General features: G+C 47.5%; 1 protein-coding gene across 1 annotated transcript; it reads right to left on the reverse strand.

The window, feature by feature from the left end:
• Positions 1 to 4,724: 4,724 nt before the first annotated feature.
• On the reverse strand, positions 4,725 to 10,622 carry LOC149348910 (U-scoloptoxin(16)-Er9a-like). Its single transcript, XM_089585939.1, has 3 exons — positions 10,459 to 10,622; positions 9,466 to 9,574; positions 4,725 to 5,009 (listed from the first exon to the last, which is right to left on the reverse strand). The coding sequence occupies exons 1-3, from the start codon at positions 10,562 to 10,564 to the stop codon at positions 4,919 to 4,921; spliced, it is 306 nt and encodes a 101-aa protein (XP_089442065.1). The 5' UTR covers positions 10,565 to 10,622; the 3' UTR covers positions 4,725 to 4,918.
• Positions 10,623 to 11,936: the final 1,314 nt, after the last annotated feature.

An 11,936-nucleotide genomic window follows, 5' to 3' on the forward strand; every position in this document is an offset into this window, starting at 1 on the left:
GCTGGTCGGCCAGTAGGTCGGGAACCGGGCTAAGTCGCAGACGAGCAAGTAATTGCAGTGCCGAAAACATTCGTGGATACCAGGCGTGCGCTGCTTTCTAGCCTGCACGCGTCAGCTGCACAGAATGCACTGCAGATGCTGTATTTGTTCAATCCAGTGTTTGCAGTTTTCCAATAGCTGGCACAACGCATCCTCCAGCCCCATCTTTTCAAGATGAAGTCGCGATATCATACGTTGTCATCCACATTATCAGCCGCAACAGCAAGCAGCCTTTCTTCCCAGAGGAACGTCAGCGCTGTCTGACTGCCTTTTGTTAATGATGGAGGACTGTATATGTGTTCTACTGAGGTCGCAGCGCTCGGCAGCCCTCAATATGCGCAGGCACAGCTGCGGCAGCTTGTGACTTTCAGTTCATGTGTCATTGCTTGCTGTGCTTGCTACGGACCGCATTGCTCTACTTGCTATCTTTTCACGGACCCCTCATCCCTATCCCCCATCGCACGGTAGCCAACCGGAACATTCTTCTGGTTGGATTGAATTGTAAAACGTTTATTGCGTCGAGAGCAGGTTGCGAAGACACGTACTAGATGGCCGGCAGCCCACGGCTAGCGGCGTCCTCGTTGGCCCGCTCGATTGCCCGCACTTGGATCTTGGGGTCCGAGCTGACCAGCACGGCCTCCCACCGCTCGGGAGAAGGGAGCTGTATCAACTCCGCCGGAGGCGGATCATCTGCGCAATTCCACAGAATGTGGTCGTAGGTGGCCCTTTCACCACATTTATGGCAGTTTGGATCGTACTGGCCAGGGTACATGAGGTCAAGCACTGCCGTATTCAGAAGGGAGCGTGTTTGCAGACGGCGCCAGGTAACTTCCTGCGCTCTCGTTAACGATTTGTGGGGAGGGGGATATGCGCGCCTCTCCAGCCTAAAGTGATGGGTGATGTCATGAAATGAGATTAACCCGTCCCTCGTGAAATTCGGGTCGGAGGGCGCGCTCACTGCCCGGTCGACAAAACCTCGGGCTTGCGCGTGAGCTACCTCGTTCCCCGGATTAGACGAGTGGGCCGGGACCCTGATTACCTTTAGGGGTATCTTGAAATAAATAATTCAACTTCTCTAATCGGAAGGGGGTGTTTTGTAGGATGCGGAGTGAGGTAGATGTGATAAGGCCCCTCGCGAAATTGCGAATGGTTGTTTTGGAGTCGCTGAATATAATATCAGCAGGCGTGTTCGCTATAGCTAAGGCTATTGCCGCTTCCTCCGCCGTCTCGGAGGAGGTGGTTTCTATCGACGCGGCCGCCAACGGGGCGCCGTTCCCGTTCACCGCGACCACTGCAAACGCTTTCCTCGGGGTTTGTCCGTATTCCGCTGCGTCCACGTACGCCACGTTGTCGTGTCGGCCGTATATGGTGTGTAGTGCGCGAGCCCTCGCTGTGCGTCGGCCTTCGTGGTGCGTGGGGTGCATGTTCTTGGGTAGGGGTTTGATCAAAAGAGCTTTCTTGATGTGCGTGGGTAACTGCGTTTTCGAGTCTCTCTCTGGGAGCTGTTCGCACATCTTTAGTCTGTATAGGAGGGCCCTTCCCGCGCTCGTACGAGTGAGTCGTCCGAGCTGTGAAACGAGGTGCGCCTCGCACAACTCCGATAGAGTGTTGTGAACCCCAAGGGCCAGCAACCTCTCCGTGGACGTACTGTGCTGGAGCCCAAGGGCCGCCTTGTAGGCCTGCCGGATTGTAGCTTCGACCTTGTTTCTTTCCGCCAGCTGCAGTTGCAGGTAAGGGAGGGAGTAGACGATCCTGCTCAGCACGAAAGCCTGCACAAGTCGACATAGATCTTTCTCTTTCATGCCTCGTTTTTTTGCTGGAGATCCATCTGATTAGCGGCGCAGTCTGATTGACTGTGGCAGTGAGTCTGTTGATTGTTTCGGTGTTTTTGCAATTGTTCTGTATGTACATGCCGAGTATGCGTATGGTTAGGACCTCCTTGAGCGAAAGTCTTTGCACATATACATTCAGAGGGGTCGGTGGGGTCAGCTTAACCTCACTTCCTTTCCTCTACCACTTTTCTCTCTCTCTCTTTTATAGCCGCGCGAAACTGTTTCCACGTTGTTCGAGGTTATCGTAGATGGCTTATTCGCTTGATCTTGAAACTGGGCGCGGTCGAGAGCGCCGAGCACGTTTTTTGCTATCGCCACTGCCGAGTCCTTCAGTTAGTTGCGAGAGCATATCAGCTCAATAAAGAACTAATTATCGAAGCCTTTCGCCGCATTCCTGTCTTTCGAAGTGTCGTTACCGCCAAGTGAAAAAATCGTCAAGGACAATATTTTTCATGAATTCTTAGTGTCAGTTACTAGTCAAGGTTCGCTCCTGAACCCTGGTTGCGAGAATACTTTTTCTGCCGCGAATTAATAATGTAACCATCATTATCAATACGAATGTTACTGGCCATATATGAATTAAAAATAAATCCCTTACAATGGCCGTCAGAATAGAAAATGCTCATGTTAGGTTCGCAAGTGGACCCTTACATTTTCTTTTTTTTATCAGGCCATTTTGACCAAAAGTTCCCGTATGAAAATCGAATTTTGTTTAGCCTATAAAGCCATTATGTAATAGTCCGTCTGTTGTCATTCTAATTTTTTCCAATGCTTGGCAAGTCCTCACTGACTCTGCTAATAAATGCTGGGACCTCTTCCGAGAGCCTAATGCTTACACTTTTCGACGGGAACGATGCCTCTCGAAATGTAGCCCACAGAAAGTTTCCATTCGGCAACAAAGGCGGCTGCGGTGGCCACGATAACTGCTGCTTAGAAACTCATGCTGAACTTTGAATCCCGCTGGTTATCCTACATCTTCAAACGGCCAGAATTAATCTGAGCTCGACCAGTTCTCCCTTTCCAGAAGCGCAGATATTAGTGACTCCGAATCCTTGCTGACAGCGCGGGGTATTCCGGGTAACGGGTTGGCTGGTGTTATCTATGCCCAAAACTTATCCTGGATTCCTTATCCGAAGGCAGAACAGTGCGTTCTACGTAGCTCCTGCTGCACGAGCTCCAGCGTTCAAGGTTTCGCCGCCCCGTGCTCGTTTTGTACGACCTCATGAATTCAAGACGCCGGAGCATGACATGACGAAAACAGCCGGTTGAATTACTTTCGCTTTACTTGACACGCACAGCGAACGTGACAAGGACGGACAGCTCACGTGTTCTAGAGCTGTGAAGAACCGTCGAAGCAGTCGCACGTGGGAACTATGCGACTTGAGTGGATGTAGCGAGTCGGTGTAGAACGAAGGCGCATTCATGAACAAGGAAATAAAAGCTTTAGTTTTGCTTTCGCTTTTTTTTGTTCCGATTAAGTTTTCATATCAATACCGAGAGTAAACTAACTGCGTATAAGTGTGCACGTTCAACCTGCCTCACCACCACCAAAACCGGTGTCCTTCCTCTCTCTGCCTTTAGTATGGGTTCTAATGCTTCCTGAAATACGAGTGTTAAATAAATGTCAAAAAAAAAGATAAATTTTAAGAACAAATACAGAATTTGAAAGTGAATTCAGTGTGGACGTTGACTAGGAAACGCGGCGATATATAATAGCTGCAGCTAGCGCCGGAATGGGCTCGTATCGCGGGCCTTAGCACTGCCGTGCATGGCATATGATGACAATGGGCAGTTGAGCTAGTCGGTGATGAAAATACAGACCTCCAACTTAGCGTGTTGTATGGCTCTTACTCTATGCGTCAGTATGCTGTCTCCTGATGTTTTCAAGAGGATGATGATACATCGTGTGCTCTTTGAATTATCTATGTATACCAGGAAGCAGCAAGATTACTGTTCCGCATCAGTGAGGTTTGAAATTTCTGATCGCGTTCTGTACTACAGCTGTTGCCGCCTAGACCTCTGGCTGCCTCTTCTAATGGTCGCTACTTCTTCAGTTTTACGGCTGGAATCGAGAGATCCATGCCTTAAACGGGCCAGTCTTTGTCATTTCCCAAACTTTACCATCTTCCTCCTAGAAACTCATCATGCCTTCCAACCGCGTTTCGCGGCACCTTATTCACACTTAAGCACTTCACCTTCCATCTTCCATCTCCACATTCCAGCGACTACACATCTTAACGTTTCTTTTATGCGAAGCATACTACTTTAGCTACCACTTCAGCCCTTCACCGTGGTTATGCGCCTCCAAATCGCGTGATACATGACGTCACACCACGTACACGATGACGTCACGGCAGTGGAGAAACGGGGGCCCACCTCGCGCCGTCGCTGTGGTTGTGCGCCTCCAAATCACGCGACACGATGATGCCACACCACGTGACACGATGACGTCACAGCAGTGGAGAAACGGGGGCCCACCTCGCGCCGTCGCTGTGGTTGTGCGCCTCCAAATTACGCGACACGATGATGTTTCGCATTCTCCAGGCTTAACCAAGTTAAGCCTCAGCCTTTTTTCTTTTTTGTTCGGACAAGCAAGTCCAGGTATCATCTCCCTGCTGACACATTTTACCACTCAAATCGTAAGTGCGTCAAAGCGTTAAAGAAATCGTCTGCACGCTTAAACAACCTGCATCTCAGTGATACTTCAGCGCGGCGCATTTCAGATGTAAATAAATCAATAAAGCAACACTGGAAGCGTTTTGTCGAGGTGGTGGTACACCAAGAAGAGATAGTATATTTTTTATTCGTACTAGAAATAGTTTGTTCTTGTAACAATTCGTCGCAGTACGCAAGGAGTATGACCTGTTCGGGTGCGTCTTCTTGCCGTAAGCAAGCGCCCGCGAATCGCTTGCGGAGGCAATCACAATCTTCAGTCGACAGCAGGAACCGTTGACTATCTTTGAAGCGTCTTCTTTTTGGTAGCTTTGCAGGCGTGGCTCGTCTTTTAGTACAGAACGCGACGCAAAGCCGGCGCCCATGGACTGCTTCTAGTGACAGGCTACCTGTTCGCAGCACCGAGGGTAGACACCGGTTCCCTTTAACAAAACGCAGTCCCGACCCGCAAAGACTTTTCCGCAGCTGCAAATTCAGAAAAAAAGCAAAGGTCAGTTGGCAATTCTGCTGTCACCAATCACCAAAAGGTGTATGCTTCACCAAAGCATTATTATTGCGAAGCAGTACTACTTTCACTTTCAGCTCCTTGCGTGGCGAGGCCGCGGTAACTACCATTGACCTTGAGCGGCGCGCCTAGCGGTGTGACGTCACAGCTGCAAGAGCAGGGCTCCAACTTGTGCCGTCGCGAGGCGAGGCCGCGCGTGGTGGCTGCTGCCTAACTCCTGCGCCCGCCGCGCGCGGCGCGGATTGGATTGGATAAGATAAGATAAGATTAGATTAGATTAGATTAGATTAGATTAGATTAGATTAGGTTAGGTTAGGTTAGGTTAGGTTAGATTAGATTAGATTAGATTAGATTAGATTAGATTAGATTAGACTAGATTAGATTAGATTAGATTAGATTAGATAACCGATGCATCACCACAAGCACCACCACCAGCTACAGTACCAGCTGAACCATGGCGTAGCTACGGAAATTGCTTTCGCAATTACCGGGCTTAACCAAGCTAAGCCACAGCCATTTTTTTTTCTACAATCAAGGAAAGTCTGAAAATTAGTGTATGTTTCGAACCTCCTCTTTAAAAAAATAACTTGTATGGCTTAGAAAGTTTAGGAATTCAAGCATACCGCGCACTTCCATGATAACCGAATACCAGAGATATTCTTAAAAAATACGTACAGTTTACACGGTTTACTCAGTTTACAGTCTGGCATGCGCGAGAGTGCACATTTATGTTTTCATGGAGCCCCTACTCCAGTATGTGTTAATGACATGTGTCGGTGTGTGTGTTCAAGACAAGAGTTTCACATGCGCCATGAAACTCATTGTATTCTGCCATCATCAACCTTCATTCGCACTTTCCCTTTCCTCCCCTTCCCTTTCCCCAGTGTGGAGTAGCAGACCAGGGCCATGTTACAACCGGCCGACCTCTCCACCTTTTCCTCTCATTAAAATTCCTTTCTCTCTCTCTGTCAATCACACACACTGATGGCAAGAGTATAATTTTCTACTGAGCGCAAAGCTGTTTCCGCCATGAAAAATCAGCTAAAGTGTTTTTCAGTAAAACACACCATCACGTGATAAAAGTAAAAGGTTACAAAACCAGGCACCACTTTCAAGGCGCACCGTCAACGTTCGCGACATCCATCTTTTTTTACTAAGTGAAAATTTGTCTATCAGTCTGTCCAGCAGTGATTCCAGATTTATCCGGCACCACTTATCGGGAAAAGAGCTCTACATGCTTCAAAATAAAAGTCTTAAAAATGACGTCCACAATCGTGGACAATGTGCCGGATGTGTACAGTCGGGGACAAAAGTCTCCGGACCACGTGTTCCTATAAAAAAGCCGATAGCTCTGCTAATAGTCGGCGGCTGGAGACCACACTTATGAAGGTAAAAGTTAATTTTTTGTTCTTTCATCTCCGCAAGTGCAGTCTGCAGCCGCTGTCTGGTAGTAGAGCTATAAACTTCGTTTGAGGAACACGTGGTCCGGAGACTTTTGTCCCCGACTGTACATAGACAGCGCCAAATGTGCAGCTAAAATAAAAAAACAGGGCGAGAGCTACACGTCTGCTGTCAGCTTTTAAAAACGCTCTTCTTAATTCCCTTCATAACCGCTGCACATATAGGCTCAGGTGGCGGGATCGAATGCCGACCGAGGCAGCCAATTAAGTTTCAGAGGAGATGAAATGCAAAACAGTTCTGCGCTGTGAGATGGTTAGTGCCCCTTATACAATTACAGCTCTCACAGAAAACTGCAGAGAATGTTTACTACATTCGAATCGGAGCGAAAGCACGGATTTGTGCCACGCAGAAGACGACGGTGTGCATGCAGTGCCACGGGACGGAGCAGCTGGAAGTTGATGAAGACGACGCCCTCCTATGCACAGCGCGACAGTGTGGTGCAGTTTAACACGAGGCGTGCTGGTGTTTTTTCTGCCAAAGACCATTTCTGTAGAATGACTGTACACCTAAAAGAATTGTATGCCCAGACCGAGTATGAGCCGAAGTGGTACTTACTCTTAGTGCTGTGTTGTTCATTGCCTTTTTTCTAGTTCTTTGTTGCTTAGATGTGTCGTGTTGTGATTTATCACTTATGTGCTCCGAACTGACTCTTTTTTCTCTTGTTTGTGTGTTCATGTGGCACTGTTTGTAGATAGCTCATGTACAGAGGGCAAAAAATGTGTCTAGAACGACCGAACTGTGTGTTCCGCAGCTCCCAAAACTGCTACGGTCAGTAAGGTAAAAAATGACAATGAAATACTACGAGTTCCACTGCACATGCTTACATCTATACTATTTTAAACCAAATTTTGTCGCTAGATGTCGCGCATTCAGCCCGGAACACACTCAGAACGTGTTATAGGCAATAGTTTTGCCCTATGTACATAAAACATCGCATAATTGTAACAAATACGATTTTGAAAAAAAAAAAAAGCGGCGATAGCCTAGTGGTCTCCCTGAGCGGCTCTTAAAGAAGATCTGTTGGCGCAGCCGCGGGTTCGACTCCCAGTCATGGATATTGATTCACTTTCTTGTTCTCTTTCGCATGGTTTGACCTCAAACTCAGCTGAAGGCCAAACATGCATGGTCCGCGACTGAAGCCCGAGGCCCCGTAGTGACGCTTTCGCTTCAAAAAATGAATGTATGCAAAGCAACCGCTGGCGGAACTGTCACTTCCCTCCCCCTCGCTGCTTTTGGCCTCCACTAACGTGTTTAACAAACAGCACGTGAAAATTCCATCAGCTATAACCTCTATGCAGTAACGCAGTGGACGAGGGCAGCTGTCCTACCTGCGAACTTGCACTCAGCAGCACGGATTCATGGTCGCCGATCTATCAGGGCGGTTTGTTGAAGCGGCGTCAAAGTAAGCGCTAGAGGTGAAACAACATTACCGATAACACGTGCACGTGTACGATCCACAACACTCGTGTAGTATCGCCAACTAAATGAATTACAGGCACTGATTCTTTCCTGTTCAAGGACACGCACTTAAGATGCACTCTAAGCTCATTATTGGTTTGGTTTCGGTTATTGGTGTTTAACGTCCCAAAGCAACTCCGGATACGAGGAACGCCGTAGTGAAGGGCTCCGAAAATTTCGACCACCTGGGGTTCTTTAACCTGCACTGACATCGCACAGCACACGGGCCTCTAGAATTTCGCCTCCACCGAAATTCGGTCGCCGCGGCCGGGATCGAACCCGCGTCTCTCGGGTCAGTAGCCGAGCGCCATAACCACTGAGCCACCGCGGCGGTTCAAGCTGAGAAGTCGCATCCGCTGAGACAGATGATGACGATGTCCTCAGGATTAACGAGGACATCATCATCATCTGTCTCAGCGGATGCGGCTTCTCAGGCGCCCGACGCGCGATTCTCAAATTGATGCGATCAGAGGGCGCACGCAATGTCCGTTATAGCCAGGTGTGTTGTGTCCTGCGTGACTCCAACACCTCTTTCTTCATCTTACTATGTGCTTAAGCAGTGGTGCTACAACAAAAAAAGAACCACTTTTTGAAATTCAAACTACAGAATAGCATCGTAGCCAGTCCCTCAGCTGTGGCAGGCAAAAAAATTTATATAAGCTGTTGTCTTCAATGGAATCAGCATAGCCATTACAACTTCCTTAAGCACTACTTCTCGTAAAATAGATATAAACATCCACAAAGCGAAACTTAGACCTCTGAAGCCCTCAAAATTGCAAACACGAAAAAGAGGCGCCATTGTGTATGAGAGTTTCTCAAAGAGCACAACATCCACCGCGTGTAACTTCGCATTTCACTTGGCTCCTTTGTGACAAAAGGAATGAACTGGAGAGAAAAATTTCAGCTGAAGCTGCAAAGCTAGATATGTTTCGTTTTATACTCGCAAATTAAAAAAACTATAGGCGACACTTCGGCTCCGCTTTAAGGGTACAGATAGCGTTAATGCGTTAATGCCCATATATGCGGAATTGGTCATTCTCGATTTTACGTTGATAGATACCTGGGAGTCCTCATACCAGTACTGGTGCAGTGGTGCAGCGGTTAAGCGATAGTGTAGTGATAATAGTTTCATGATACCCAAAGCTCTAGAGCATTCAGGAATGTTTTTGAGTGCTATGAGAGAGAAAAAGTTAGCGCTCTGAATTCCATGGGAATGAAACCACTTCAAGCTCCACCGTAATGAGCTATCACATATGAGGATAAACGTTTCGCCAAACACGTGTACTGAAACCAGTCGCCCACAAAAGATTAAGCGCAGTACAACGGCAGTCTAATCCACGTTTTCAGCCAAGCACTATTCAAGCCACGTGCTCAATTAGCACTTCACGACGTACTGGCCTTGCATAAACAATCGCAGCACCCGTTTTACCTCCTGGCGAATATATGAACCGGAAGTCACTGGAAGCCAATAGAATCAGTTCAAGAGGCGACACTGACCCCGTGATGATCAGGTCACCTGCCATGTCGCACTCCCATTCTTCGCATGGAAACTCGGCATAAAAAGGTTCACCCGGTGTAATCTCCGTCTCGTTGTACAGGCATTTTCCTTGAGAAAGAAAAACACGATTTGGACGTCATGCACTCGAAGGAACAGCCTCGGCAGTTACTAATAAATAATGGTACACTGAAGACCCAATAAAATCCCCTAAGCACAACTATGGGGGAAATTTAATTCTTTTCTTGAAGCATTCTTCAACCGTGGCGACTCTAGAAAGCTGAGTAGGTTTTCCTTCTAGCTACCCAACTGTATTATGGCACATATTCAAAACCCCTGTCCTTTTCTCGGTTTCTTGAAGCACTGCGGAATTTGCCTGGGCCACACTGCTACAATGCCTCGAAACCTTGTCGCATAAGCACTCTGCTCACGTCAAAAAATTTCGCACCCTTCTTGAATTGATTGAAGCTGGTTCAATAACAAACACGTGAAGGATGTGATACAATTAGTGCCCGATTTATTACCCAGGACTATCTCAGGGATAAACACTTCGGTCAGCTTTGCGTTTGCAATAGATTTCTAAGGGCTATTCTGAAAACAGGCTTTAGTAGCTGTCCGTTGTCAATCATTACTTGCAGTTCGTGCTTGAATCCTTATTACTATAGTACTTATTCACACTACTTCATAGTTTAACACTCATTACCCTTGATATGTTAAAATCTGCATTAGTACTTAAAGTCTAGTAGAATATGCGAGAAGGGCTACAGGAATAGAAAAGATTTAAATAGAAGTTCTAAGCAAACTCTTGCTTGTTTCTGAAGAGGTTACTGCTAATAAAGTTCTCGCATGATAACCAAAATGTCTTTAGCTTAGCAGTTTATCTCTTGGTCCGTGCGTTATCCTCCTTTTGATTTGTAGTGCACTTTGAGTGGCTAACAAATTTACAAATTTAAGCTACTAAATTCTGTCCTGTCTTCTGAGAGCTAGACACTTACCGTTTTTGACGGGAACCTTCCCCCTCGATACGTAGCCCGCAGACAGCTGCCATTCCGCAACAAAGACAGCCGCAACGGCAACCAGAATCGCTGCCTGGAAATGCATCTTGAGCCGCTACTACTGCTACTGCTTATGCGACCACCTGCAACCTACTGAATGAGTCTGAGCTCGACCAGTTCTCTCCTTTTCAGTTTAGCGGATACTAGCGGTTGCTGACAGCGCCCAGTGTTCCTGGTAGCCGGGCCGCCGGCGTTATCTATACTCGACACTTCACCTTGACCTCTTAGACGCGGACGTAGCTCAACGTTGTACGTAGCCCCCGCTACACGAGTTGTAGCGTTCAAGGTCTTGCCCGAGGCTACTGAGTGAGCTCTTAAGACCGCGACGCCTACGCAAGCAGGAGGAAAAAAGGCGGTCGAAATATCTTTTTACATGCTAAGCACAGTATACGAGACGTAAAAACCCCCCTGCATGTCGAGACACGCAGAGACCCCTTGCATGTCTCGATGCTGTTTCGAAAAACCGCGGAGATTCTTCTCACGTATACCAACCGGTGCAACTTGAAGAGATCGATGCCGCCGGCTGGCGCAAAACTAAGGAGCCGGCGGGAATAAAATATATAAAAAAGCTTTCGCTTCCGTCTTCCATGTTAGGTTTTATCTCCGCTTCGCTAGTGCGATCCGCTAGTATGGCTCGCTCGTCGTTTGCCATGACAAACGATGCAGACGATGCAAATCGAAATGAAATGTAACTGGAAGACGGAAAGCGCTAGGCACAAACGCAGTAAGAAGATTTGTTTGCTTGCTTGGGCGAACCCAGCCTGTCGTGTAATGTCGCTGTCATTCACGAGAAGAAAAGGCAGTTACGTATGCTTAGCTCTGAAAGCTTAATCGGTGCTGGTCTGTGCCTTGTCTCTGCGTTAACACTGGTGTTTGCAGTGTCGTTCACATTTTCCTGTTCGAATGTAGGTGCGTGTCTGGCGAAGCATTTCTTTTTCGTGTACGACGTCATCATTTCAAGGCGCATGTGTACCTCTACACGTTCTCCCGTGTAAGTCTCCGGGTGGAAAAGAACAAAGCCAACGGGCTTTCCAGAGTGACAGCGTTGGACAGTCTTCAGGAATCGCTGGGTGTTAGCAGCTGAACGCAACAGATGATGGGCATACACTGTGTGAGCAGAGCGGTCTTGTTTGCTCGCAGTAAGCGAAAAGAACTGCTAAGCAACAAAAACAGAAGTGCTACGTAAGACGAAGAAAAGGCCTTCTACACCAAGCAAGATGGTCATCCCTGTTGTTAGAGAGAGGCGCTCCTCATTTTGAATTGAATTTATTTCCTCTACGTCATACGTGAAGAAATGAAAGAAAAAGCTGCCTTAAGGCAGCTTGGCAGTCCCCACTCTCTTGAACAAAAGGACAGCATCTAACACGTGGAAGCTGTATAGTTTTTCTTTTTCTTTGTAGCCGTATGGCTGCGTTTGG

The sequence above is a fragment of the Amblyomma mixtum genome, chromosome 4 (assembly GCF_055824585.1).
Source record: "Amblyomma mixtum isolate Tamu chromosome 4, ASM5582458v1, whole genome shotgun sequence".
Classification (NCBI taxonomy): Eukaryota; Metazoa; Arthropoda; class Arachnida; order Ixodida; family Ixodidae; genus Amblyomma; species Amblyomma mixtum.

Excerpts from the sequence above, each read along its gene's own strand:
- LOC149348910 (XM_089585939.1), bottom strand. The coding sequence starts at position 10,564 with ATGCATTTCCAGGCAGCGATTCTGGTTGCCGTTGCGGCTGTCTTTGTT. Across the intron at positions 9,575-10,458 it reads GAAGGTTCCCGTCAAAAACG|GAAAATGCCTGTACAACGAG; the intron begins GTAAGTGTCTAG and ends TTCTTTCTCAAG. Across the intron at positions 5,010-9,465 it reads GGTGACCTGATCATCACGGG|CTGCGGAAAAGTCTTTGCGG; the intron begins GTCAGTGTCGCC and ends CTGAATTTGCAG.